The 27,839-nt window shown below is 48.9% G+C and overlaps 10 protein-coding genes across 10 annotated transcripts; 5 read left to right on the top strand and 5 right to left on the bottom strand.

Annotated features, from left to right (window-relative positions):
• Positions 1 to 103: 103 nt before the first annotated feature.
• Positions 104 to 2,481, bottom strand: PV09_00229 (uncharacterized protein; the record flags this gene model as incomplete). The annotated part of the gene is made up of 8 exons (XM_016352926.1): positions 104 to 192; positions 282 to 479; positions 549 to 894; positions 1,116 to 1,400; positions 1,455 to 1,653; positions 1,707 to 1,887; positions 1,944 to 2,238; positions 2,299 to 2,481. The coding sequence occupies 8 exons, from the start codon at positions 2,479 to 2,481 to the stop codon at positions 104 to 106; spliced, it is 1,776 nt and encodes a 591-aa protein (XP_016219183.1).
• A 3,037-nt stretch (positions 2,482 to 5,518) lies between these two features.
• Positions 5,519 to 7,562, bottom strand: PV09_00228 (uncharacterized protein). The gene is made up of 2 exons (XM_016352925.1): positions 6,050 to 7,562; positions 5,519 to 5,995 (listed from the first exon to the last, which is right to left on the bottom strand). The coding sequence occupies exons 1-2, from the start codon at positions 7,448 to 7,450 to the stop codon at positions 5,654 to 5,656; spliced, it is 1,743 nt and encodes a 580-aa protein (XP_016219182.1). The 5' UTR covers positions 7,451 to 7,562; the 3' UTR covers positions 5,519 to 5,653.
• Positions 7,563 to 10,012: 2,450 nt separating this feature from the next.
• Positions 10,013 to 11,959, top strand: PV09_00227 (uncharacterized protein). The gene is made up of 4 exons (XM_016352924.1): positions 10,013 to 10,169; positions 10,240 to 10,353; positions 10,430 to 11,106; positions 11,164 to 11,959. The coding sequence occupies exons 1-4, from the start codon at positions 10,136 to 10,138 to the stop codon at positions 11,455 to 11,457; spliced, it is 1,119 nt and encodes a 372-aa protein (XP_016219181.1). The 5' UTR covers positions 10,013 to 10,135; the 3' UTR covers positions 11,458 to 11,959.
• A 1,160-nt stretch (positions 11,960 to 13,119) lies between these two features.
• Positions 13,120 to 13,973, top strand: PV09_00226 (uncharacterized protein; the record flags this gene model as incomplete). The annotated part of the gene is made up of 2 exons (XM_016352923.1): positions 13,120 to 13,441; positions 13,498 to 13,973. The coding sequence occupies 2 exons, from the start codon at positions 13,120 to 13,122 to the stop codon at positions 13,971 to 13,973; spliced, it is 798 nt and encodes a 265-aa protein (XP_016219180.1).
• Positions 13,974 to 14,119: 146 nt separating this feature from the next.
• PV09_00225 (uncharacterized protein) lies at positions 14,120 to 15,484 on the bottom strand. The gene is made up of 4 exons (XM_016352922.1): positions 15,290 to 15,484; positions 15,128 to 15,236; positions 14,511 to 15,076; positions 14,120 to 14,456 (listed from the first exon to the last, which is right to left on the bottom strand). The coding sequence occupies exons 1-4, from the start codon at positions 15,438 to 15,440 to the stop codon at positions 14,254 to 14,256; spliced, it is 1,029 nt and encodes a 342-aa protein (XP_016219179.1). The 5' UTR covers positions 15,441 to 15,484; the 3' UTR covers positions 14,120 to 14,253.
• Positions 15,485 to 15,926: 442 nt separating this feature from the next.
• On the bottom strand, positions 15,927 to 18,831 carry PV09_00224 (uncharacterized protein). The gene is made up of 4 exons (XM_016352921.1): positions 18,506 to 18,831; positions 18,266 to 18,384; positions 17,866 to 18,217; positions 15,927 to 17,818 (listed from the first exon to the last, which is right to left on the bottom strand). The coding sequence occupies exons 1-4, from the start codon at positions 18,603 to 18,605 to the stop codon at positions 16,020 to 16,022; spliced, it is 2,370 nt and encodes a 789-aa protein (XP_016219178.1). The 5' UTR covers positions 18,606 to 18,831; the 3' UTR covers positions 15,927 to 16,019.
• Positions 18,832 to 19,976: 1,145 nt separating this feature from the next.
• PV09_00223 (uncharacterized protein) lies at positions 19,977 to 21,595 on the top strand. The gene is made up of 2 exons (XM_016352920.1): positions 19,977 to 20,333; positions 20,383 to 21,595. Exons 1-2 carry the CDS (start codon positions 20,208 to 20,210, stop codon positions 21,289 to 21,291), a joined length of 1,035 nt encoding a protein of 344 aa, XP_016219177.1. The 5' UTR covers positions 19,977 to 20,207; the 3' UTR covers positions 21,292 to 21,595.
• PV09_00222 (phosphoribosylformylglycinamidine cyclo-ligase) lies at positions 21,461 to 24,184 on the bottom strand. Its single transcript, XM_016352919.1, has 4 exons — positions 24,037 to 24,184; positions 23,565 to 23,897; positions 23,477 to 23,511; positions 21,461 to 23,428 (listed from the first exon to the last, which is right to left on the bottom strand). Exons 1-4 carry the CDS (start codon positions 24,091 to 24,093, stop codon positions 21,706 to 21,708), a joined length of 2,148 nt encoding a protein of 715 aa, XP_016219176.1. The 5' UTR covers positions 24,094 to 24,184; the 3' UTR covers positions 21,461 to 21,705.
• A 768-nt stretch (positions 24,185 to 24,952) lies between these two features.
• On the top strand, positions 24,953 to 25,563 carry PV09_00221 (histone H3-like centromeric protein cnp1; the record flags this gene model as incomplete). Its single annotated transcript, XM_016352918.1, has 3 exons — positions 24,953 to 25,094; positions 25,164 to 25,288; positions 25,345 to 25,563. The coding sequence occupies 3 exons, from the start codon at positions 24,953 to 24,955 to the stop codon at positions 25,561 to 25,563; spliced, it is 486 nt and encodes a 161-aa protein (XP_016219175.1).
• A 610-nt stretch (positions 25,564 to 26,173) lies between these two features.
• On the top strand, positions 26,174 to 27,536 carry PV09_00220 (uncharacterized protein; the record flags this gene model as incomplete). Its single annotated transcript, XM_016352917.1, has 2 exons — positions 26,174 to 26,602; positions 26,670 to 27,536. The coding sequence occupies 2 exons, from the start codon at positions 26,174 to 26,176 to the stop codon at positions 27,534 to 27,536; spliced, it is 1,296 nt and encodes a 431-aa protein (XP_016219174.1).
• Between the last annotated feature and the right edge of the window lie 303 nt (positions 27,537 to 27,839).

Here is a 27,839-nt window from a genome sequence, read left to right as displayed (position 1 = left end):
AGACATCGTTCTCAAGGAACCGTTGTGATCCCGACCGCCCGACGGGCCGCGCCAAGGTTTTCTGATCCCGCCCAGGGACGGGTGGGGTAAGTGATGAGTGATATCAAGCAATAACCACGGCAACGTGATCGTCCATAAATTCGGTAATGTTCCCCAAAAAGCAAGCTGCGATGATTGAGACTCCCCCAAACGCTGCACAAAAGAATTTTCTGTTAGCCTTAGGTTTCTTTGTGGTCCGCGAAGAGCGTGCGGTCATCTTGGGGGATTTTATCAGGACGTACCGATGGAGACGTAGTACACGTATCTGTAGGCCAGTTCGAATGCGACCTGGCCGGCGTGGACGATGGCCTCGTACGCGCCTGGAACAGCGGCCACCTGGGGCAGAGCTTTGATGTGGTCAAGCAACGAAGCACCGGTAAGTGAAATGATGGTCTCGATCAATTTCGGGTCCGCCGATCCTGTGGATACTACCGTCGCGGCTGGAGAGGTTTCGCAAGGTCAGACAAACTTCGATTAGGAGAAGGAGGATCATTAAGGATGCTACTTACTGCCCACGTGCTCGATGGCCAGACCGACAAACTTGTTGTAGAACACGTTGTAATACACGGCATAGCCAATGGAGCCTCCCAACACTCTGATGGACAGCGTCAAAGCTGAGACTGTCGCGATCAGATCATCCGGGCACACGATTGTCGTGATGATGGACGCCGGCACAAGGATGCCACCGATTCCGAGACCAGCCACGATCAGGATGACGATGACAGGCCCGATGTTGTCGGTGCGTGCGAGGGACATCAGGCCGGTTCCCAGCGTCATGAGAATGGTGCTGCAGACCATGAGCATGCGGATCTTGCCCCTGGTCACGGTCAAGAGGATCAACACAATAACGGCACCCTGGAATAAAAAAGGCCATGTTAGCGACTGCGAAATGTTGATGGGACGAACCCAGATGTGGGAAAGGGGCACTCTTCGCACAGCGCAATTGATGCCCCTCCCCCCCTCTCGCCGTTCTCGATTTTTGTCTCCGCGCTGTCCACGTCTGTGGACGCCTGAGTTTCGGAATGGCGGTCGAGCTGTGGGGCGACCGTCTGAAGGCTGGGGTAAGGAATACGTACCGACATGATCGACAAGCCGATAGGCAGTCCGCGCAAACCGACGCCTACTGGGTTGTGTCCGTAAATGTTGTACGCCTGCGTCGGCCAGAACATCAGGACGCTGAAAAAGTTGGCCCCCGAGATGAAAGTGATGAGAAGCGTAAGAGCAAGGACACGAGGATTCTGCTGAAGCCGTCTGGGGAACATGGGGTGCGGGGCGAACTTGGCCTCATAGATCACGAAGGCGATGATCAGAAAGATGCCAAGAAGCAGCGTTGTCAGCACGTGTGACGACACCCATTTGTACTAAAGCTCCGTGTCAGCCTCGAATTCGCTAGGATGGGACTAATCTTCACGCACCTGATAGCCTCCCCATTGTAGGCCCATCATGAACAGTAGCATGCCGGAAATAGAGAGAACACCTCCGATGTAGTCGATTTGCTTAGCTACCTCCTTGCGACTGAGTCCGCTGGAGTTCACGCGGGGAGGTGGGAAGTAGAAGCAGCCAATAAGCACCGTTCCTAAGAAGGCCCATATTCCGCAGATGAGGCCACAATACCTTTGTTCACACGCGTTAGAAAGAATCATGGGCATCCTCTGGCACAAACTCACCTCCAGGAGCCGTAGTAAGCGATCAACTGCGCGTACAGCACAGATGGGGTGAATGGCACGATCGTGAAAATCAAAATGCCAACGTAAAGACCTCGCTTTCGCGTTGGCGCCATCTCGGAAGTGGCGGCCAGAGCAGTCAGCTCATTGATACCTGCGCCGACACCATTGAAGACTTGTCCGCCTGCGCCGAGTTAGTCAGACGTCGTTCCGCCTGACACAACGTGATCGAAGACGCACCAATGAAAATGTTCATGCTGTGAGCAGTTGCGCAGACACAGTTACCAATGATAAGGAGGGTTCCGCCGATCAGAGCGACATATCGCCGACCAATGATGTCCGAAATGCTACCCACGAAGGGGCATATTGCTGCCAGAGACAGCAAGTTGGCCAGGACGAACCATGTCCAGCGGTCAACGCCACCAATGTCGCCGTAGATGTATGGAGGGCAGCCTCCGTAAAGATACACCGGAATCTGAGAACCTGTCCAGAGCAGGGCCATTGCAATCAAGCTCATAAGGCGAGCAAAGGTCATCTGCACCCCTCCAGGTTAAGCATGAGCAAAAACACAAAAGAGCTTGGATATGTCACATACGGGTGGTTCATGGTCGTGGTCTTCGCCATCGCCATAGGTTCTCAGACCGTCGCGCTCGTAGTAGTTCTCATGGCCTGGAACCTTCTCCTTTGTGGCAATCCTGTGGGCGCCGTCGTAATGGTCAACCTTTGTGGCCTCGGACTTCTCCTCAACTTTTGGCTCCGAGCCAGAGGTGGAGCTCATTTTGTGTACGTCCTAAAATATTTCACTTTTCCTGATGGTTGAGTGTTTTTTTAATGAGACGTAAAGGTTGTGACAAGGCAACCCAGCCAAGTTATAGCTCGTGCTGAACAGTTCTGCTGGACGACAAGGTGAAAAATAATATATATATTAATATATATTTATCTCGGCTTAAATACGTCGAGATACGAAGAACCACGGTTGGAGAAATGAAAAGAAATCGACAACGACTTGAACTGATTCCAATAAAGGTAATGCTTCCTATAAAGATATCTCACCATGCGCAGGTGGGCCACCGCGGGCGTCCAGCTTCGGTACCGGGATAGCTAGATCCCAGCATCAAACGAGCCATTGGCAGCACCCATTCAGTCGGACTTTCTTGCCAGCATTCGCCTGACGTACATCCTGACCCTCGAATGAGGGCTTGTGATTGTCAAAGACCCGGCGAATTATGCGCCAGGTTCCTCGCATGCATGGGAGTGGCTTGCATGCCTCTTCCGCTCACGTCCCATCCTTCAGCCTCCACATCGTTGACGAAAATCTGCAACGTCAGGAGGATTTTGACCGAGGCTCTCCACTCGCACTACTTGGTCACTGCTTTCGCAGCTCCCCGCAGCGCGATTATGGGGACAAGCAGCGACTTTTTGCAAAGAGGAAAAGAGGTAACAAGCTGGAAATTGCGGAGCGGAATAGGTCGTAATGCGGCTAGCCACGTTCCTCCCTACGGAATTGCCCATGCCGTCTATCCCCCGGAGGACGAGAAGATGACCCCACAGTCCCCCGTGGGGTGGAAGCCACCCTCCAGGAGAATCTGTGTTGCTCGTCAAATTGGCAAGCTTGCTTGAAATTGTCTGTTTTTTTGAAATATTCGTTCGCTGGAAAGTCAAACGGGTGTCTGCTTGCGTGTTTACACGAGAATGGTCTAAAACCACCAACCTGCAAACCGCGGGAATATCAAAAATAATGGAGGTCCTACCATTTGCCTGGGAGTCGGGCGGTTCGGACGATGCAATGACTCGCAAATCAGATTTGTGCGCTTTGGTCCGCTAATTACGCGCAGGCACCGTGCTCGGAGCGGAAAGGGAAAGCTGGAGTGGACGGTAGACGGCAGGAGAAAATAACAGCAGCCCGCCTGATTTGGGTCGTGCTCATGCAATGCTTGTCGCCTTTAAAAGGCTGCTTGGCTGTTGACAAAGCTCCACAAAGACTAGTACCATCGTGCCTAGTGATCAAACTTCTCGCTCAAGGCGAAGAAAATTCCAATTCGTGTGCCCGATCGTGTGCTGACGGCACGTTCGAGAAGCAAATTGTACAGCGGCTCAGGCCTGCGGTGCCGGACGGCTGCGATCTGTTTGTTGCACGCCTATTTTCTTCAAGTATCGCCAGCATACCACGCGCGGTGGTCGCATGTGAAACATGGCAGGATTGCAGCCGAGTCCGTGCTTCGAATGACGTTCTAGAATGCAAAGTGTTTGACAAGCAGAGAAGAAAATCTCAGGCTCGTCGAGATGCTGTCGGCAACGCTCGTTGGGTGACAAAACCCGTGTCGACACATGCGTCAAACGAACATGCAGTTGCCCAGCCTGTGTCATTGACGATGTTGGTCCAAGCGAAGCCATCCGCGGCTTTCGACGACATTCGCGGTGCATACCGCTTTCAGAAGGCATCGCCGTCCCTGCCGATGTGCAGTAGCGCCAGAAGATCCCGGAGCAGTCGGTCGATGTGTCAAACGACGCTGCATCCATGCTCCCATCTACCGAGGACGACCACGGTCTTCCTACGTGCCGACAGAATGGTGTCGGGGTTGTGTGGCTGTGGAACAGCATTGTCTTATCTGCTTCGTCTTGGAGGCGACGCCCCACGCTCAGCCCTGAGGTACATACCCGTCCACACAAAGGTTGATGTTGGGCGAAAGATGGATGTACCTAGGTACCCCCGCACTTCTCCTCATTGACGCGAAGCGGGGAGATCAGTAGATCTGGGGTATCTATCTTCTTCCAAGATGGCCATTGGCGTCTATCAAGATTCGTCCGGACTCCGGACATCAGAAATTTCCGGACTACCTCCATACCGTACGTTTGATTTTTCCTCTCTGAGCACGCTCTCGAAGCCAAGATGGTGTGTACACATTGCCACTAGCGTGGACTTGGTACTTCGATGCCGTGGTGGCGGCGAGCAGGTGCTGACCAGCCTGTTACCCATTCGCGCAGAGATGGCTGTTGGAGTATTTTGAAGCACTTAAACGCTCAGTACAGAACGAGATCAAAACCATCCAGCCAGGCAAGTCAGCGCTGTGTACGAACCTCCTTGAAATTCTGAGAAAGGGCATAAATATTTACAACTGCAGTGAATGTTTATTCACCGTATGAGCCTCATGTCGTTAACAAGCTCTTGGGCCGGCGGCTCCTAGCGCAGAAGCAACGCCCGCTACGAACGCTGTCCCAAAACAACAACACATCCTGTTCCGTTAACTCAAAGGCTCTACGCCGCAGACGGAAACGTGGACGCCAACGCCAGTCCTTACCCCTTTGAACATTATAGGCGTGCTCTCAGTCCAGGAACGTTCCTCCCCGGCTACAACCCCATTCGCCAAAGGCGGGGTACGTATTTACCCAAGGTTGTTAACATATCCTCCTTGGCTGTTCGCGTGGCTTAGGACGTCGGACGGCAATGCACGATCCACAACCATGCCAGCTGCCAGACGCGTTAGTGTCATGGTCGTCGCTGCTTATCAGGACGACACGTCTAGATTTCTGCAAATTCGTTAGAGCCGGAGCAACGGTTCTCGAGAAATTTGATCATCTTTTCACGCAAGCGAGATCGACGGGCGCAGCATGGCCATGATCTCGCTTAGCTCGCACCAGCCCTTCTCAACGTGAGATTCGTACGTGCTCCGGCAGGGGGTTCGTGTTACGGTGTGATTGTTCTTGATGCAACAAGCTGCATCCAGTCTTTAGAAAGGGGCGCGGGTTCCAGAGAACTTGTAGGGCATCTTAAAAGTACAAGAAAGTGAGTCGCGGAATCAGCGAGGTGAAGTGCCGTTGAAAAAACCATACCACTGACATCAACGTAATTCAATGTTGCCATCATTTCTTCAAAATCTAGTAAAATCTAGAAGTGACGTGACCCAATGGTTTGTATGAACGCTAGAACAAATGACTATGTGTTTGCTGTATCAGTTCCTCAGAAGCGGTTGGGTCTCTCTAGGTCTAGCTCCGCCATCGTTCTCTTCCCTATTGAGAGCACTGTGCTCCTCTTCATCACCGCCTTCATCCTCGGCGTCTGTCTCTGCTTCTAATTTAGCACTCTTGATTCCAAAGCTCAAAATGAAGCCTGCAAAAGCTATTCCACCAAACAGGCCAAATGCGAGGGCCTCGCCCTTCGGTCGGATCTTCGTAGCGGCCGAGAAAATGCCCCCTGAAATGAAAGGTCCTACGGCTCGCCCTGCAGCAGATAGGGTTTGCGCGAGACCATTCAATTTACCCAACACTGAGTGGCTGGGTGCCGAATTCGTGATCTGAATCGAAACTATTAGTCTTCCGTCTTTCTCAGGATTGCAAGATGAGCTTACAAGAAGAAGGGCCGATGCAAGACCTCCGACGGCCGCAACAGTCTTGATTGTAAGCGCAATTCCCAGCTCAACCCAGATCCATATCTTCCCCTGCCCAAACCCGTGGCCATCACGATAGCCTACCCAGGGCATGATGAGAAAGGCGACGACGAAGCCGGCTATGCTCACACGATAGCTCGACCTATTGCCGATCTTATCGCGTATGGCACCAAAGATGCCAACCTGGAAAAGTATCGTGACTACGCCTGCAAAGGCCAAAGATAGACCAACTTCTTCTGTAGATAACCCTCGCCCTGCAGGTGGTTTTGCCTCTGCAAATATTGGATATAGCGAATTATACGCAACGTTGGAAAGCTGAAATATGAAGTAGGTCAAGAGCAAAAGGATTGTGTCTCTGTTCAACACAGCGCGAGCAGGCAGAGATGTGCCATTAGCTTCCGGGATCAAGGAAGGAGTGTCTATATTTGACGCAGCGTCGGATCTGTTGCTCTCGTAGCTAACCTTCCGTCCCCGGAAGTGTCGCAGATACGTTGGCCTGTGGCTTGACCCTGCGAATTGCCAAAGCCATGCAAAAAGATTCGTTATACGTTCGCCTAGTGACGGTAGTTCTTGAGCTGCTTCTAAACTCTCTTCTAAAAATAGCATAGTGATAATCAAATCGATTATCAACACAGCTGCGGAGAATAGGTTCGGCAATAGATATGGAAATTTGTTGGGCCTGTCCTTGTGAAACGGGTTGTTGTTGAAGACTAGCGTTCCTCCAAGAGCAGGTCCAGTGATACTACCAAGCCCATATAGCACAGGCAAATAGGTGAAGGCCTGTGACTGATTACTCCGATCCGTTATCTCTCCCAGGCATGTTGAAATCAGTCCTTGGTTCCCATTCAAGAGTCCCATCAAGACCTGCACTAAGATAGCCTGCCACAGTGTTTTGCAAAATCCAAATGCCACAAAGCAAGCGATCGTGAACACAGTGCCCATTAAAACCACAGGTTTCCTGCCTATTCGGTCGCTCAGCCAGCCCCAGAAGAAGTTCGTCGCGAATTGTGCCAGCGCGAATGATGACGCTATGAGGCCTACGTAGAGTCCTTCCTCTCCCAGCTTGACTTCAGGAAAGGTTTGCACCATCTCTGGTAGATATGGACTTATGGAGTTGAGAGCGGTCTGCTCGGCGAGGGCGATAAAGGCGAGGACGGCGAGTTGCTTCTTCGGTAGAGGAGTTGCATTGTTCCCAAGTCGGCACGAATCATCGGATCCCTCATTCCTATCGTGGCGGTTGATTTGCGACGCGGATGGTGGACGGCCACGGTGAGCGGGAGGTCTTAGATTAGTAAATGTATGGTAATGAGGTGTGGAGGATTGCCTTCGCGGCTCCAAGCCTGGCTTGGTGGATTGTCTCATTGAGGAGCGGAGTGAAACCTTATAGGCATTTGTCACAGGCTGTAGGACGTTCGAATTCTATGAAGTACTAGTGTCATAGTGTGGTGTTGCAGAGGCTGCTTCGGCAGTTGGTTCATATGCGTCATGCGGCGTTCATTGGTTCGATCCCGCATTGCGTACATGGCTTTACTCGAATGGTGTTAGGGGATCACGTGCGGCATCTTCAGTCCTGCTTTTAACTGTCTCTTATCCCGGAAAAGGGTACAGCGTAACGCAAAACAATAGGTACCTAAGCTATGCATTATGTTAAAGTTGGCTATTGTAACTCTTCCGGTATGTCATAGCTCCGAATATGATATGTTTCGAGCCATATACCATCGAAGCTGATTTGACGTAATTACAACCTTTCTCCTCTTGTATGGCGCTGACATGCATTTGCTTATTACAATTACATTATACACATGTATTTCTTGGAATATGCCAGCTGTTTGTTCTTTCGTCACATCTAAGCTTCGTAAATTAATTGCCCTTCTCACGAAACCGACTTCACGCTCTCAAAGATGAAACTTGGTGACGTTTTGAGACATCACGGGTTGTTCATGCGAACCTTTGAGCGTTGAATAAAAGGGTGGGTTACCGATTAGAATTCGTCGTAGCAAACGCATTCTCGACAATTGGTTGGTGCGTGGTGCGACAGCATAAGAAATCCTTATTGTTCTGAACTATCACTATGATCCTGTTGCTTTGTGATGATTTTGAGTTCACTCGCCCTTTTGGGGATTATCTCAATGTTGAGAAACAGAGACGAAGGATGCCACAATTTGCGCGTTCTATCAGACCATGTTCCTAGTGCACCACTATTGGCTATTGTCAGAGATATCTAGTACCATGCCTTCTGCTGCTGAATGGCGAATGTGTCCTGGCAAAGAACATAGACATTTTGGACCATTCCATAAGTTACGCCACCACTCTGAAGAACTGGATTTATACGTCATCATGTTAGTCCATATTGTCGGAGACGTCAATCGAGCTCGAACTGGTGAGGAAATAAGATGAATTTCATCTCATATGTCTTCTGCATCGCTTATATCATCTTTAATTTCATTTCGAAAGTTCGACTTTTTCTCTTGGTGAGATTTATGGAAACCAGTATCAAATTTTCACATAGCAATAGTAAATTAGATCAACTTTCGATAATGGGTGCAACTTTCTAGGCATATTTAGGAGTTTGTCTCGACGTGTTGTCATATACGACTTATTCTTATAAACCAAGGCATGCAAAGCCTGATTCTGAAGATCAAGGGCTCTAAAGTCGAGGAAACTTCAACGCGGAAGGCCCAAGCATAGGCGGAGTTATGCACAGTACGGGGCAATTGAATTTGATACCAATCAACCACATACCGCATTCTTGTTCATTGACAATAAACTGCTGTATCGATGCCTGAGTTTTTCCCTAGGGATTCTGCCGTAAATCGTGTTGTTTTCATGATCTCTGAGTGGACTGTTTCCTAGCCGAAGTCAGACAACTCTGTTGATGTAGAACCATCTAATTGAGGTGAAATTGCAATTGAAGTAGCTTATGTACAAGTAGAATTGTAGCCAAATGCTTTGGCATTCTTCCTGCCACAAATGGTTTTGCACACAAAGCTATGCTTAGCTTCATGAAGAAGTTGAAAACTCATCTGCACTTAAAGCTGTGGCGCTAGGTATAAATTTCTAGACCAGTGCTCGTACCGGAGGAAAATTAGGCGCTCTGGATGGTCAGCATAGTCAATTTACGTTTTGATAGAGGGCTCTGTAGAAGCTACGTAGATTTACACTTCATATTATTTTGCTGACACAACATTCCTCCCGAAGCTACACATTGCTACCTTGTCATACGTTGAAGTGAATGACGAGGGACTATTTGGGCCAATAGGCTCGATGGCAGAGGTCACATCTCCGCGATCTGAAGAAGACGATTCGCCAACAGGCCGACTGCAAGTGACATGGGTTTCGCTGTGCACCAAGCGCGTATGGGACAACACAGAGTTTAATATGTCAAATAGGCGAGGTCTGCAGAGCATGACTGTAAGCTGGCTTGGAAAATCGGACAGCTAAAGCAATCGTAAGCGCTGAGGGTGAGTTTATGACCGCTATTGCAAGGATTGCGGCAATGTAGAACGTCTGGAGGAGGAAAAGGCACTATGGAAAGGCTGAGCAGGTATCCTTCCAGAGGAAAACCAAGTGATGGTTTAGGATTCAAATATCAATATGATTGAGCTCCAAAACCAGTCCATTCATCAATGTTTTGTAGCTTGAAGAACCGTCATTCTGTCTGCGGCTACTGAGAATTGTTCACGTGCTGTCCTTCAACTGCAACACGTTTTCCGTGACGCAAACGGCAACAAAACGAAGAATAGAAGCGTCCAGCAGTGGAAAAGGAAGACTTCTTAATAAAGACATAAAAGATATCGTCCAGGACAGAAAGTTCTGTAATCCTCCTTTCGCCGCCCAAAGTCAAACATTGGACAGCCAATAGAAGCTTCCAGAACCTTCTCTACAACGACGTCAGTTGCAAGCCTTGCAACGTTGCCGGGCTCACCCCACCAGACCACGTCGTTCGCCGCTATATCTGCACACCATTGCACAATTCCTGTCATCCTCTTTCGCCATATTTCCGACATCAAACTAAGATACCGTAATTCGTAATCACGCGTTCGAACAATGGTAGCAGAAACGAAACTGTATGACCAATTAGGTACGTACTCTCTAATCACCGGCAGTCAGTCGAGTGTGCTTCGGGCCTCTGCTAACTTGATGTACTCAAGGACTTAAACCAGACGCATCACAAGAAGAGATCAAAAAGGCATATCGAAAGGCAGCATTGAAATGGCACCCGGACAAGAATAAAGATAATCCCAACGCTGCTGAAAAATTCAAAGGTACGTGAACTAACCCTCTTAATAGATTCCCGCCTCTGAAACACGAAGCTGACGATATGTATGATTGATTGAACAGAGGTATCACAGGCGTACGAGATTCTCTCCGATCCGGAAAAACGAAAAATATACGATGCACATGGTCTAGAATGGCTGCTACGCGGCGGACCCGCGATGCCTGAGGGCGGCATGCCCGAAGGGGGCATGCCTGGTGGATTTGGAGCAGGAGGGTTCCCTTTCGGCGCCGGGGGACCAGGAGGAGGGACTAGGACGTTCCATTTCTCCACAGGTCCTGGTGGAACAAGGACAGGAGGCTTTGCCTTCACCAACCCAGAGGAGATCTTCGCCGACTTTTTCAGGCAAAGCGGTGGAGGCGCTGGGTTGGACGATGATATGGGCGGCTTCAGCTCATTCACTAGTTTTGGCTCGGGCATGCCTGGCGGAAGATCAGGGAAAAGATCTTCGGGCTCGCGCTTTGAAAGCATGAACGGTGGCCCAAGGGCACCGACGCCCGAGGTCACTGTATTGGAGAAGCCGCTGCCCGTCAGCTTGGAAGACCTGTACAAGGGAGCAACGAAGAAGATGAAGATCAAGCGGAAGAAGTTCGATTCGAACACGAACAAGCAAGTCATTGAGGACAGAATACTGGAAGTCCCAATCAAACCTGGTCTCAAGGCTGGAAGCAAGATCAAGTTCAAGGACGTGGGAGATCAAGTGGAGGGCGGCACACAAGACCTACACTTCATTGTAGAAGAGGTAAGGAAAATCCCGCCCACTTATCTCACAAAGAGAAAACGCTAATACATGCAACAGAAACCTCACCCTACACTTTCCCGCGACGGAGACGACATAAAAACCTCAGTAGAGATCGACCTCAAAGAAGCATTGACTGGTTGGTCAAGACAAGTCACCACGATTGACGGAAAGCAGTTAAGGGTGGGCTCGAGCGGTCCAACTCCACCAACGTGGACTGAGACATTCCCCGGTCTAGGCATGCCAAAAAGCAAGAAGCCCACGGAAAGGGGAGATTTCGTAGTTGGTGTAAGGATAAAGTTCCCCGCCAGTTTGACCGCGGATCAAAAGCAAAAGTTGAAGGAGATTCTATGAACAGGAGCCCAAAAATATTCTTAAGGGATCGATACACGACGGTAGACCGCCCCAGCATATTGGCGGTTGATGAGAAACGATTTTTATTAGTGGGATGTTGTGCCTAGTCGCCTTGATTTGGGAGCGGCGTCTGCGGGCGTTCACCCGGCGTTCACGACTTCAGTGAGCATTTGATGCATGGCGTTTCTTTGAGAACCTTTTGTTGCCAAAATGAAGGTGCGGTATGACATCGTAGGATCATAGAGCAATGAGGATAGGGAGTCGGCGAGCAGTAAAGAGCACATACGCCGCTCCAGCTGCATATCGCGGACACATTAGCAGGACCGTTCAATCAAATCAGTGGAGTCAAATACTCTCGCATCACAAAAGCGTGGTGATCCTTGTCACCCACGATTGGAGGTCGTTAACGGATAACATACGTAGGAAAGGGGGGATTTTCCTTTGGATGCTGGACAATAAATACAACCATAGAATATCAAAATCAGAAAGTACGTTCACGAAATTGACAAACTACCTCTACCTTCTTGTTTTCCCTCCGCTATCAGTCGAGAATTGTATGGTGTTATCGATAACATGATCAGTCATGCCTCCTCGACGATTCGCGAACAAGCATTTTAGCTACGAGAGGGAATTCCTAGTCGGTTTCTATCGTTTGATGGATTCTTATTGAAGGAAAGGCACGATTATGTACCTTTACAGGTATTCTTGAATCCGAGTCTAAGGTCTATTTGCTGCCGTCACTGGCCATCATAGATCAGCGAACACCGTGGTCACAATCAATTCATTGGTTTTGTGATAGAGTTTTCCGGGTGATGGAAAGACGTCTCCTAACAACGAACGATCCATCTGACTCCCAAGCTCGCATTTTCGCTTGGAATCGTAATCATTGTAGATTCTTATCGCTTGCTGTAACTACTCGAAAATACAGCTACTCGAATTTTTTTAGTTGGACTCGCCACCTCAATTATACTCAGATAAGACGATATGGGTGCTCCTAATCAAGGAGCAAGACAGTCGAACAACTTGGTTAAGGCCTGGTCGCCTCGGATCATCAATCAGCGAACTAGAGAGTTATTCAGATCCATTTGCTCATCAATAATCCAAGCAACTTGCTTTGACTTCACTAACAATAAAGTAGTTACTAGGGCATAACACCCGTCACTATTCTTTCTTAATGCTAACCGAATCCTAGCTCATCCGCCTTTAAAAATTCAGCCTTCTTCTGGAGCATATCTTCTTACTCCAGCATGTGTCTCGATGTCATTGTCGCTGAGACCATTTACTTCCGTTACTTTCCGCGCTGCTGTCTACGCTCTTATTTGAGCCCTTGACGCGGTTGACATGTGCTGCAATTTCACAGTCTTGCATCATCTGGAGCCTCCGTCCCCCGTCCTTCATAATCTCCATATCTAGCGTAGTAGGCAGAAGTTAACGCAAAGTTGCTCCAAGTTAATGCACCAATGACAACATCCTTCACTAGCAATTAACTCCTCCGAAAGCAACTGACGAAGCTGCAACTTCTCAACTACTCAACTGACAGTAGCCACTTACTTCGCAAAGAACACAGTGTTTGGACTTGAAGACAAATAATCTCCTGGCGCTTCACAGACAAAGGAGACTTTTGGTACAGATAGCTATTAAAGGAGCGATAGCACATCGAAAATGTCACGCGAAGATGAAGACAGTATTTTCCATCAGCCTGTCACCAGAAGTTATGCGTATTTTACGCCAAATATGTTCTCCTCAACAGAAAAGCCTCGCGCTGTAGGTTCTAACGGAGAAATATCTACGCCCAGCTGGTTCCGCTATGCTAATATCGACGGCCCAAATCAAAATTATGCGCCGATGCCTCCGGGCTATCAATGGGAAGTTGAATACTATCGCCGCGAAGATGGAAATCTCATAACACAGCCGGTTTTGTCAAGATTGCCGGCGATCGAGTTTATTTCAGCCAAGGAATTCGTCCTAAACAATTATGTCGCAAGTAGAGTCCATAAAACTTCATCCAATCAGTAGCACTGACCATGTTTTAGCGATCAGTAAATATCAGTGAGGACCAGCTAACAGATGAGGGTATTGAAGACATATCGTCAGACGAGGAGATGTACTCAAAGGGCACTCTTCACAATGGTGTCATCGAGGAAGATTACGAAAGTAGATTCTGGACTCGACAAAGCCTTTCCGAGACACCACATGCCCTGATTGGGGAAAGAATTACTAGAGATGAAGACTGGGTCGCATTGCGCTCGCAAGATGTCAACCCGATCTGGAGCACTTCAGAGGCCTTTGAACGTGTCTCGATGACAAATAGCGAGCTAGAGGCCCTGATCACACTCGAATGCAACGGCACAAAGCGAGCTGACAGTCGCTATGCGTCCGTTTTTTCCATGGATGGCGATCCCGAAAAAGACACAGTCGAGAAGAACCACAGTGATAGGTATGTCTCGATTGTACATAAAAGCGACTCTATTAAACAAAACTCTTGTCTTGAAGACGTTGATAAGCAGATCCTTTGAAAGGAAAAAAAATGAGTGATGAGGATATGAAGGCTCATCATAGTGACGACAACAAAGAATAAGATACTTCAGCAGGTCTAACTCACGAGATATCGAGGAATTCTTTTCACAGATTCCCCATAACACTGATGGAAATCTTGAAAAGATGTGTGGATCAGAAATAAAAATTGCAGTAAACAGGGCACGCTTTTATATGTAGCTCTTTTCACACGATAAACTCGGACCTCGACTAATAAGAAACAAAGTTCTAGCTCTCAAATAGTGATTTCCAACGAGTCGGTCACAAGCTCACGACAACTTTTCGCCCAGAGACGCCTTCTTTGTGTTTGTCCAATGCTGCCTGTATGCTTTCTAAGCCAGAGCCCATGACAAGGGGATCTGGCTTGCACTTCAACGAGCCATTCTCTAACGCTTTGGGGACGTACTCTCCCCAAACGGCTTTCGCGATCTCTGGCTCCTTGGTGTAGATTGCTGGAGCGAAACCTATCGATCAGTCAGCATTTCGCTTCACAGACCGCTATGAAAGAAACTTCACACAGTAACCGGCGTTAACATTTTCAGGTAGCCGTTCGTCATTTTCCATGCCTAGCGTCGACGCAATAAAACCGCCGCCAAACTGCTCCAGCACTGTAGCGCAAATATGCCGTGTGGAAGGAAGACCTATCGCATCATACGCGCCCACTGGCTCGCCTGCAGACTTCAATGCGCTGATCAATTTCTCAACGATTTCAGTGTCCTTGTAGTCCAAAACCATGAAGACACCTAGAGATCTGATCCACTCATGGTGGTGGCTGGAAGCGGTGGCCACCACTTGAAGACCAGATGCGATAGCTAGCTGAATCGTAACTGCACCAACAGAGGATGATGCGCCATATACGAGAATGCTTCTCCCCGTCGGTCTGGAGTCGGTGCTTGGGTACGACAAGTGTAAGAAGTTTTTGGTGTAAAGACCAGATGCCGCGGTAGAAATTGCCAAAGGAAGCACTGCTCCTTCTTCGAAAGGAATCCAACTTGGGAGCTTTGCTGCCAGATCGGCAACAGCGATGGTGTAGTGCTGGAATGCACCATGTTCAACCTTACTGCTGACAAGATAAATGCAGTGCCTGCTTAATTCTTAGTGTCGGGTACCTGAAGTGCCTTGTTGAGTTCCATACGCAATCACTCGATCTCCAGGTTTGAATCGGGAGACCTCTTCCCCAACTTCTACGACCTCACCTGCGACGTCTTCACCCAGGACTATTGGGTAGCTTTGAATGATGATGCCTGAATTGATGAGCAAAGGACCGATTCTGAACATCAATTGGACGTGTGCAAACCCATATCTTGAACCATCCAATCTACTGGATTGATCGCTACCGCAGCACTCTTAATCAATATCTGATTTTTTTCAGGCTTCATCAGTGGCACGTTCTCGATGACCAACGGGCGGGCCTTCGCGGCAATAAGCAATGCTGCCTTATTCGACATTTGCGGAAGTGGGCTACGGCTTTGGTAGTAAGACAAAACTAAACAGCATCAAGAAGTAAAAAAGGAATTAAAAGTTCATGAACAGTCTCTACGTGTTTATATACTCTGGTAGTCGATAGTTGCTTGGCTGATTACCAAGGGAGTAAGCAAGTTAGTTATGCGTAAACGGCTAATTTGGCCGATAACTTTGCCTCGTACGATAGCTCAACCAAGCACGTTTAAGGAAATCTTAGCATCAGAGAGAATCTTTAATGTATCAAAGATATGCTACTGCAAGTTATTAGCTAACCGTGTTGAGCATTTGCACCGTGATCTCGGATGTTTCTTCACTGTCGTTGGTGGCTTCATTCTGAAATGGCGTAAGCACGCAGACAAGACGACAGCCAATCAAAGACCGAGAAGTCCGAGAGGCGTGTCTTCGGAGTTTAGTAGCTTATGAGCTCGACATCGCTAGATCCTTATATAAACTAATATGTTTAATACTGAGTTTGTCTCAAATAAGTAGAATCATTATTACATAGTAGATTTCCCCCAAGCATGCTCTAGATAGCATCAATGTGATGGATTTGCATTTAACCGTCACAAAGTGAGAGATCCAGTCAACACGATATCGCGGCTCGAAAAGCCTACCAACAACCCAACATTACCACTTGCCAGAACCCAATCTTGAACATCCACATCCCAAGATGACAAGTCCCTCCTCATCAGTGGAAAATTCACCGGTTGGCTTTCACCTGGTTGCAACATAATCTTGTCGAAGCCCCTCAGAACCTTGACTGGTTCATCTTCTCCCGGCAAACTAACGTACAGCTGTGGGACTGCGGCACCAGCAACCTGACCGGTGTTTGTTACTGTAACCGTTACATTGGCAATGATTTGCCATAATTCAGGGTTACCGCCAGGCTGTTTACCCGCTGATACGTTTGGACGTGAAGGCAAGGAGCCGCTGCTTGATTGAACCTGCAAGCTCGAGAGTCCGAAAGAAGTGTATGAGAGACCAAAGCCAAACTCATATAGCACCGACTTGTTGGCCTTGTCGAAATAGCGATAGTCAATGAAGACGCCCTCTGTGAAATCGGATTGCCATGCATTCGGGTCCGTCGAAGTTACCAACTCCGTAGAGTTCGTGATGTCCGTGTTGTAGTCAGAAGAGTTCAAAGCAATCGTATATGGAAGCTTGCCGCTAGGATTAACGTCTCCCCAGAGAATGTCTACAATGCTGTTTCCGGTTTCTTCGCCAGGATAATGTGCCGCCAGAATGGCCGTAACATTAGGATTGGACGCAAATGGCAGATCATTCGGACCTGAGGAATGTGTAACAACGACCGTGTTGGGACATACTGCTGCAACATTCGCGACAACTGTCGAAGCGTTCCAATTTAGCGATAAGTCTATCCGGTCTTCGCCTTCAGAGGCCCAGGTCTTGGTAAACACAATGCAGACGTCCGGTATGGGCGTAATATACTCTAGGCTAGTAACCGACTGCAAGTACGAGTTGTCCAGAATATACTGTACAATCGCACCGTCTTGAGCGGCTCTCGCCTTGATAGCCTCCAAGGGAGAGACAATGAACGAGTGACGACCAGTTCCAGAACCACCTCCGATGTCAAGTGTTCCGAATTCATACCCGTAAGGATCGTTACCGAGGCTGCTGAGCGTCAGCGAGTACAGACCTTGAGTCAGATCTCCTGCATCATTTCCAAAGACGCCGATGTTCTTTGGTGCTTTCAGAGGTAATGTGTTGTTTGTGTTCTTGAGCAGGACAGTTCCAGCCGCACCAAGTTCTCGAATGAGTTGCCCATGGTTGCCTCGAACATCCCGATTCGAAGTACCGTTCAGATTAAAATTTGCAACCCACGTCGATTCAGCGAAGAAATTTAGCGGCACAATGGAGGGATCGATAAGTGGAAATCCCTGGTCCTGCTTGAGATAGTAATACGGCGTCATAACGCGTAAGATCATGTCATCGAGACGTGATTCAGGTAAGGATCCGTTCTTCACTGCAATCGTGATGTTACCACCAAAAAAGCTAGGCTCTGGAGAAAGAAAGGAAATGCCGCCTGGGATGTTCATGTCCAGTCCTGCTTCTATAGCTGCCAAGCCGGTGTGTGTCGCTGACCAGTCAGACATGACGTAACCCTGAAAATCGAGCTCGTCCTTGAGCAAGCCGTTCAAAACTTTAGAGTTCTGGCAGCTGTACGACTCGTTAAGTCGATTGTATGAACACATTACGCTCGAGACACCTGAATGAACCGCATTGGCAAAGGGCCAGAGATATAATTCATGCATGGTCTTATCATCAATATTGGATGAGACGGCATCGATCATGACCCCATCCACTATGCTCGGATTCCGTTGGGTTTCCTGCTCATTGCCGACTGAAATAGTTTAGCATATCTGCTGAATATGGTGGCCACGGACTTACTAAAATGTTTAACAGTAGCTTGAACACCAGCGGACTGGATTCCTAATATAGTTTCTTCAACTGCAACACCTGTCAAGTAAGGATCGGGACTGAATCCTTCCCAGTTTCGACCAGAGAATGGAGAACGCCCTAAAGGTCCACAAACAGGACCAAGAGCAATGTGCGAGCCCTTGCCTCTAAACTCCTCGCCCATATCTTGACCTCTACTGCGAATGAGATTTCTATCCCATGATGCGGCTGCTGTTAATCCGGCGGGGAAAACACTGCCATACGTGATCTCTCGTAGTCCAGCAGGTCCATCGTTCAAACAGAGACCATTGAAACCCAAGCGATCAATTGGTGCAATGTTACCCTTGTCTTGATTAGAACTTTTAATTACCCGGAAAGTAAAGCCGCTTACAACGCAAGGCCCAGTAGTTCCCGTTACCATACCAGCCTTCTCTTCAAGCGTTAGCATACTAACAAAAGACTTTGCCTGAGCAAAGGCAGCATCCCAATCACCTGCACCCGTTGCGTTTGCTACGGAACCACGGTTAGTCAATCATTGCAACGATTCATATCTCTCGAAAAATAGGCATGCACGACGCTGAACATGAAGGGACTTTCGTAATAGGAAAATAGAGGCCGTAGGAGAACTCACGAGACGGGTAGACCGGTGGACTTGAGGTGTAAAGCGAATGATTCCACTGTTGAGCGCTAACCAGCGAAGCGCCAACAAGGAAGAGGGAGAGGAATGCCATTTTGTTAATCCACTACCAGACCGGTCGCTTGATAATGACTTGAAGGCATCTTCTCGCTGCATTTTATATCCAAATGTTGCACCACGTCGTGCTCGGTCATGGTAACCCCGAGCGGGAAGTAGTGCTGTAAATTTCTGCGTGGGGCGTGCTCAAAGTCCTTGATGCCCGCTTTCTCTTCTTTGGTTCATGTAGTTAGAATCCTTGTGGGTATTCGCGATAGTCTCCTCAATCTTGGAGGCGGGGAAAAGTATCGTTGGCCCCTCTTCAGCACGGGCAAGACCTTTTGGAAAAAACCGAATACATCATACTCCTGAGAGCCAAAAAGAATATTACCGACGTCTTGTACTTCTTTTAGACCGAATCAATTCCACACTAGCTATGTATCGATTGCACATATCGAAATGAAAAATGTATGGATTTCGAATCCTCCTTCAAAATTTCTGCAAATCGTGTATCTGACTAGGGTGTGGCGCAAGTGCTACTTCGATAGACATCACAGCTTTCAACAGAAAGTCGATTTAGGTAGTTATTCCGATTCGAATGAGTCGGGTTGAAAAGCATCCATGGGTCAAATCTCAAGGCTAATGATTCAAGCATCGCCGTGCCGCTCTTTTCCCCGCAATTCACGGATACGTCCGTCGAAAACAAGATCCACGGTAATGAGAAACGGCTGTGGTACAATGAGCGAGCTAGCCATTTCTAGAGATGTTCGCATAGTTCCAAGACTTGCCGAAACTTTTATCTTCATTGATGCAACTATGTTCACACGACGAATGTATTCGGTGACTTCGACACCCATGAGAACCTACACACTTGTGGACGAACGAGAAAGACTCAGAAGCAGTATGGGGTTCGAAACGTAATGCCAAGGTGAAAACTGCCGAAGAATCATTTCAAAAGATTCAAGCGAACGGACGACTCCGTTTAGATCTCGCTTTTGAAAGTCAACTATAGAGATGAACTTGTGTAAGATAATTAGCCGAACGGCCCGAACCCAACGGTTTTTGCGGAGTCTTCTACTCACGTGATGTTTCCACCTTTTTGCACTGCTCGTATCTGATTGTGTCCGATCTCGGATCATCACCAATGTCGTCTCGATCTTGCGATAAGTTAACTAAACGTATTTCAAGACTAGATGGCACCGTGGAAAAAGAAAGACAGATTAGCAAAGAGTCGTGAATAGGATTACTCAGCAAGGGCGAGATTACCGGTCTTGGTGAATGCTTTCACGTCATGCTCAAATATCGTCAAACTATTCGTTCCAAGCCGTAACGGTGAAGTAACGGGGACGCAAGGCTAACAGTTGGATCGGATCAACTTCGCAAATGTTTTACTGAGCACCGAGGAATGTGGCTGAGCGCAAGCAGTCTATTGCGGATTGCAACGATACCGGGTTTTAAGCCATGCAAGTATCTATTCTACGGCCACTAGGCAACTTACCAACAACCAAGGGATCGTAAGCCGCGGAACAATACTGTTACATCTTAGTAGCCGGCTACCCCACAATTGCAAGAATATCAGGCAGCCTACCATGCCGTATTTATCGTAATATTTGTAGTATACATCAACTTAAAATATTGAAACTAAAAGAAGCGAAAAGGAATGCCTCTGCAGTCCGACCTCAACTTGTCAAGGGACAAGTTTCTTGGTGATGCGATCACCAAAGAGACAACGGCGCTCAATGAGCAGCTTATCGACACAATGTCTGGGCTTCCCAGGTGGTACGAGGTAGGTTCTTTGATTTCTCGAATGTGAATTTCAAGCCTGAGAAACACAGGTCGGCGCAGAGAAATACCGCCAAATGAGGTGGAACAACGAGACTGCCTTGCCGCGGCCTCCAAGCTTGGAAAACGGGGAGGATAGAGCGATTCCGTCGCGCGAGCGCGGTCGTACAATACCAGCTCGCGTGTTCAGGCCTGAGAACCGAACACCCAGGGGGACGTTTTTGCACATACACGGCGGGGGTTGGGTTCTGCAAAGCGAGAAATACCAAGACGAGTATCTTGACTTCTTAGCACGGAAAGGGAACCTGGCCGTTGTGAGTGTGGGATATCGACTTGCGCCGGAACATCCGTTTCCAAGTGGTCCCGAAGACTGCTATGACGCCGCGGACTACGTTCTCGAGAATGCAGAGAAGGAGTTTGGGGCCCCGCTTTTGTTCATCGGCGGCGAGTCTGCAGGTGGTCATCTCTCCGTCCTGACGCTGCTGCATCTCCACAACAAGCACACGATCTGGACTCTTCCGCCGAACGGCGGCTTGGTCCTGCACTTCGGCTGCTACGACGCGTCCAATTTTTTGCCAGCAGCTCATCACTTCACAAAGCCCTTGATTATCGACTGGGATCTGTTGATATCCTTCCAGAAGGCCTTCTTGCCCAACACGACGGCCGAGGAACGAGCTCACTGGTCGATATCACCACTTTATGCTGACTGGTTGAAAGTCGCCGCTGAGATGAGGGCACGAGGAGCCCCTGGGCTGCCAAGGGCTCTCTTCACAGTTGGGACAGAAGATCCACTGCTAGATGATAGTGTGTTTATGGCGGCGAAGTGGCAGATTGCCGGAGGCGAGGGTATTCTCAAAGTGTACCCTGGCGCACCTCATGGATTCATCAGCTTTGCTGAGAAAGGCGTTCCCGTCGCCATCGAGTGCTTAAGGGATACCGAAGCCTTTCTAGTCTCGGACTAATTCATGTACAGCAGGATAGGCTGGCACCTAGTGATGCTATTGGGAAATCTTTCGAGATGGTTCACTCACTGCTAGCCTTCTTAGCCTATCCAACAGATTTTATATTAGTTAGGGTGGACTTCGAGGTCTCTTATCAGAACCAATATCACTGAGGTTTTGTTGATAAAGAGTCGAACGTTGTGAATCATGAGGAAGCTCGGCTAGGACATCAGTAATACTCCGTGCCTTGTAGAGAAGCGCAAGAATGTACATCTTCAGAGCTGGGACACAACCCGTGCGCAACAAGCCCATTCAGCCATGCATATCTAACATTGCAAGCAACATATTCAAGCGCTCGTATGTGGTGGCTCTCCACAAGCTTCATCCTATTTGATTCTGTGGATCTGCAAATGAAATCGTCGCACCAAGTCATATCTAATTCCAAACACTCATGTTCTTGATCTCACAACTCTCCCTTCCATCGTGCTTCTTCAGCACACCAACTTCAAACACTTTCTCCCCTTCACTTTCCAGAATCTTTCTGGCTTCATCAACCTTCTCCCTGGCTACCACGATAACCATTCCAATGCCTGTGTTCCATACTCGTGCAAATTCGTTGTTCTCCACGCTACCTGCTTTCTTGAGCCAGCTTAGCACGGCCGGCACGTCCCAATTTTTCGCATCAAATGATGCCGAAAGGTGATTTGGTAGCATTCTTGGTACGTTTTCGGTGATTCCACCTCCCGTAATATGTGCCATTCCCTTCAAAAGACCTCGTCGTGAAGCTGCCAGACACGACTTCACATATATGCGTGTTGGCGCAAGGAGTGCTTCACCAACAGTGGTGCTCTGATCCCAGGGAGCCTGGTCCTTCCAGTCCAGCCCAGCGCGTTCGATAATTTTTCGCACCAGAGAGAAACCGTTTGAATGCACACCATTGCTTGCGAGGCCAAGGAGAATATCCCCTTCTTGCATGCTTTCCTTATCCGGTAACACTTTCTCTCCTTTCCGTAGAGCACCAGTAGCACAACCTGCAGCATCGAACTCGCCTTTGCTATACATACCACTCATTTCAGCCGTCTCGCCTCCTATCAAAGCGCATCCTGATTCCTTGCATCCTGCGGCAACGCCCTCAACAAATGCGGCAGCTTGGTCGACATCCAAAGCTCCGCATGCATAATAGTCTAAGAAGGTGAGCGGCTCAGCACCTTGAACGACCAGATCATTGACGTTCATAGCAACAAGATCAATACCCACAGTATCGTACTTGCCAACAGCGAAGGCAATCTTTAGCTTCGTGCCGACGCCGTCAATAGCTTGAATCAAGACGGGGGTGTCATCGTAACCGGCTGCTTGAAGGTCAAATGAACCACCAAACCCACCGATTACCGCATCGGTGCCACTTCGCTTCGTAGACGATACAGAAGCCTTGATACGTTCCACAAGCTGATTCCCGGCATCTATCGATACGCCAGCACCAGCATAAGTCATAGGCGTACTTTCTCTGTCCACAGAAACACCCGCTTCGTCATGTCCGTAGGAGATGGTGAGTCCATCCTCAGCTGGCTCCAGCAGCTTCCATTCACATGTGATGTTCTCTAGCGAAAACTGACTGATAATTCGATTCGCGATATTCTCAAAGTCATGCGTAGCGAGTGCGAGGATTGTGGGCCCTGCGCCGGAAAGACAGATTCCGAGTAAGCCCGGGTGGCTTTTCGGTGTGACGGATTGCAGAATCTGGGGAAGACCGGGAATCAGCTTCTTGCGGTACGGTTGGTGAACACGGTCTTGCATAGCGAAGTATATTGTATCTGGGTCTGGCGGTGTTTCACCCAGGGCGGTTGAAAGAACTACGATACGTTGCATGTTGTAGACGAGATCCTTGCGTGAATAGCTGTCCGGTAGGACTCGCCGGGCGTCTGCAGTAGCGACTTCGAAATGTGGTATGATGGCTATACATTTGATCTGCTCGGACCATTTGAATTTTTTGTAGTGCCCAATGTTGTATGGCGGTTCTGGGGGCTTGAGGCCTGTGTCAACACCTCCTGCAGGCTCAGGTAGTACCTCGCTCAGAGGAATCTCGATCCGTTCAGCATCTTTAGGGTCCAGTTCATTGAGATATGCTGCTACCAGCCCACCATATAGTGCTGCCGCTACACTAAGAAATATCAGTGCTATCGCATATGACGTGTGACTTGTTTCCTACTTGTCTGGATGTCTCTCTATCATGAGACAATAGTCCTAAAATATGTCAGCAGGTTATTCTTGTCAAAGATATGTCGAGGGCCACTGACTAACATCCGTGCCTTCGACAAGCCCAGCTTTCCAACTTCACTTCCAAGAGCGACACCACCCACTACGGCTGCGCCAGAGGAGCCCAAGCCCCTGCCGAGTGGGATGGGGTTCTTAATATGGACGTGTGTGCCTGCTGGAAAGTTGCGCTGACCGTGACATCGGAGCACGTATATTGCTGTGCGTGTGATAAGATTCTCCTCGGGCACTAGGCTGACATTTTCTGCGCTATCTCCCTCGTACGTTATTACAGGCCATTGTGCGTTTGGATCAGCCTGATCTGGGTTTTCGAACGTGACTTTGATCTCCGTCCATAACGAAAGGGCGAGACCAATCTAAGGGATTGTGACTGTCAGCGTACATCTTTAGATTCTAAACCAGGCCGAAGCAACTTGAGCAGATGTGAACGATCAACTATGACTCGTCCGGCGATGATCAAGAGGCGCGGATGAAGAGGTCAAAATTTGAACCTACGACGTCGAAACCGGGGCCAATGTTGGCAGAAGAGCAGGGTATGCGAATGGTTATCATGATCAATGCGTTTGTGGCGAGAGGAGGAGCGCAATGCTGCGCAGAATGCGTCCGCTTGAAGAGATCTCAAAAAACTTTTTGGCATCTCGTGGTGAGCGCAGGCACGCAGGTACCCCACGGTGGGGCTTTGGCTGGCTCAGGGCTCCGAGGGCGGGCGTGGGCGGCCAGGCCTTTGCTTGCTTGCCCGGCGTTCCATTGAATCGGCGTCTGTAGACAAAATGGCGTCCTGACGAGTACTTGAATTATCCTAATCACTTCTGTGTATACGGGCACTAGCACTGGTTCAATTGCGACCAGATGCAGCAATACATCGAGTCCGGGTTGAAGGTGGCAGGAATCGAGGTGCAAACCTCATTGACAAGGTCAACTCTGGTATACGGCGTCAACGCCAACAAAAAAAAAAGCACGAAACAAATTGTCCGTAAATATCGCGTATCCCTTTTGCACTAAGTACTTTGCACCTTGCTACGCAGCATAGCTTAATCTGCACAAAAACTTCTTGTTCTCTGCGAGCAGGTCTAGCGTTTGCGAGGGGAACCCAACCAGCCAATCAGCATCGTAGGCCCAGCCACCTCAATCTTGCTCGTTACCAGCAGCCGAGCTGGATGAGTGTCAACACCCTCCCCAATCCATTCCAACTCTTGCTCTCGCTGGCAGCGCGCAGATTTTCGAGCAAACACACGGAGACAAAGCACACTACACAGCCCATTTTCCCTATTGAATCGTGCTCGGGACGACATTGCACTGTTTTGCTCAAGATCCACAGCACGCGACGTGACGCGCCCGACTCCAGGCACACCAAGAGCATATGCATTCGCGTTAATGCAACAGTCGCGGCAGTAATATCAGCGATTGAACGATGACGCCTAAGCAGAGATCCGTACACGGACCGACAAGAGGAGGGAGACGGCCGAGTGGCCTCACACGAGCCGAGGCGTCGACTAGAAGGAGTTCTGGCGCTGTATCCAGCAAGGCACCGAGACGACGAAGCGACATCAAACGTATGTGCTGCTCTGTTGACATACGTGCAGTGAGCGTGCTGCTGGACAAAGTTTATTAACGTGTAACAGCTGGGGACCCCATCCAGCATGGGAAGAAACGACGATACAAGCCGGGTACTGTGGCGCTCAAGGAGATCCGACGATACCAGAGGAGCACGGATTTACTAATGCGCAAGCTGCCCTTTGCACGGCTGGTACGTTAGAGCCTATTGTGATGCTTTCCATGGGCAGGACTGACGGTTGATCGTAGGTGCGAGAGATCGCTATGGAGCTCACACAGTCAGAAGATACAATATTGCGATGGCAATCACAAGCAATACAAGCATTGCAAGAAGCCTCCGAGGCCTTCCTGGTGCACTTGTTCGAAGACACGAACCTATGTGCCATACACGCCAAACGCGTAACCATAATGCAGAAGGATATCCAGCTGGCAAGGAGGATACGCGGGGCTTGGGGTGGTCTGGGCTAATGCATTCATGTCACTTCCTAATCTTGGGAGCATACCAAGGGCTCCAGTCCCTTCCAGCTGGGCATTTGAGGTGTTTGGGTGTTCATGGAGCATAGTATTCGCTACATTTGTACGCGTTTTGGGCGGTTCCATTTGGAAATTCCAGTCGTATCGGGAGGGGGTTGAACTTTTTGACCTCATGGGTCGTAAAGAGGATTCCGCGTTAGTTTCTTGGTCCTACTTTGCTCAAAGTCAAGGGGCAAACATTCACTCTTGGCAGTGTTCGCAATTTCAGCAGAATCGCCATGTCAATATGCAGAAATCATTTGATCTTGAGACCATCATCGTGTCATTCATATCTTCTTGGTCGTGTTGTCGAGCCTTTTTAAACATCGACTACGAACCCGGTTTGTCATCCACAACATCCGGGGGTCTGCGCTGTGGGAGCTCTGACCTTCCAAACATTTAACCTCAATTTCACCACCCACTCATGCTTGAGACTTCAGACTGTATCAAAGGAGGAAGCAGGCCATAGGGGGTCTATGTCGATTCCAAAAACCTCCTGATTGTATTCCTGAAACACAACGGTCCGTACGTAGCTACTGACTGCCTCTCGCCAACCCCCGCAACGATGATCTCTGGCATCCTCATCTTCAACCAAAAAGGCGAAAACCTCATCTTTCGCTCTTACCGCGCCGACTGTCGCCCTCGCCTCGCGGATATATTTCGCATCCAAGTCATCTCAAACGTCAATGTGCGGTCACCGATTCTCACCCTCGGATCTACAACATTCTCGCACATCCGCCACGAAAACATCTACCTCGTTGCTGTGACAAAAAGCAACGCCAATGCGGCGCTCGTCTTCGAGTTCCTGGAGCGCCTGCGGGCCCTGGGTAAGAGCTATTTTGGCAAGTTCGACGAGGAGGGCGTGAAGAATAATTTTGTTCTCGTGTATGAACTTCTGGACGAGATTTTGGATTTTGGATACCCGCAGAACACCGAGACGGAAACACTGAAAATGTACATTACAACTGAGGGCGTCAAGACTCAGCAGAATACGGTATGCATATTTGCGCACAACGCATATCTACACTGGGGTTCTGCGCTAATGTGGATCATAAATGCAGCAAGATACATCCAAAATTACCATGCAAGCCACGGGTGCCCTCTCCTGGCGTCGCTCCGACATCAAGTATCGCAAAAACGAGGCGTTCGTCGATGTTATAGAAGATGTGAACCTGCTCATGTCTGCTACAGGCACAGTCCTTCGCGCAGACGTGAACGGCCAAATTGTCATGAGAGCCTACCTCTCTGGTACACCAGAATGCAAATTCGGACTCAACGACCGTCTCACGCTGGGCGATCCGGACGCTACTGATGTCACAAATAAGGCAACACGTGCTGCAGCGGGAACAGTTAGCCTTGAGGATTGCCAGTTTCACCAATGTGTTAAGCTTGGCAAATTCGACCAAGAACGAATCATATCTTTTGTGCCGCCTGACGGCGAATTCGAGCTCATGCGCTATCGTGCGGTAGAGAACATAAATCTTCCGTTCAAAGTGCACGCGATCGTCAACGAGGTCAACAAGACTAAAGTCGAATATTCGATCGCCGTGCGCGCTAACTTCGGATCCAAACTCTTTGCCACGAACGTGATTGTGCGCATCCCTACCCCACTGAATACGGCGCGAATCTCTGAACGCGTGTCTCAAGGCAAGGCGAAATACGAACCGGAGCAGAACAATATCGTATGGAAGATCCAGAGGTTTAGCGGACAAAGCGAATACGTCCTTAACGCAGAAGCCGAGCTCACAAGCATGACCAATCAAAAAGCTTGGTCGAGACCACCGTTAAGCTTGAGCTTTAGCCTACTCATGTTCACAAGCTCGGGATTGCTAGTTCGATATTTGAAGGTGTTTGAAAAATCAAATTATTCAAGTGTCAAGTGGGTTAGATACATGACCAAAGGTGGTCACTACGAGGTCAGGTTCTGATCAGAAGTGTGCATTTCTTGGATTGCATTGCCGTCATGCGGCAACTATAGGTTTGACAGGCGCCGACGAAGTTTCAAGAGACTTCAAATAAACGTGACAGGTCTTCTAACTGCGGAAGAAGCTCTGTTTATGATTGCGAAGACACGCGCATAGGTGAGCACATTTATGCCCCTTCAAAAAAGTGGAAGGCTAACACGCCTTTAGCAATTTGAGGGCCTGAGTTCATAATTGATATTCACGAATACATTTTTCCAGCACGGAAATTTGGCTTGTCTGAACCATAGACGCCTTCTTCATATGTTT

The sequence above is a fragment of the Verruconis gallopava genome (genome assembly GCF_000836295.1).
Source record: "Verruconis gallopava strain CBS 43764 unplaced genomic scaffold supercont1.1, whole genome shotgun sequence".
Classification (NCBI taxonomy): Eukaryota; Fungi; Ascomycota; class Dothideomycetes; order Venturiales; family Sympoventuriaceae; genus Verruconis; species Verruconis gallopava.
The sequence above is the reverse complement of the archived record's forward strand: the minus strand, read 5'-3'. Positions and strand labels throughout refer to the sequence as shown.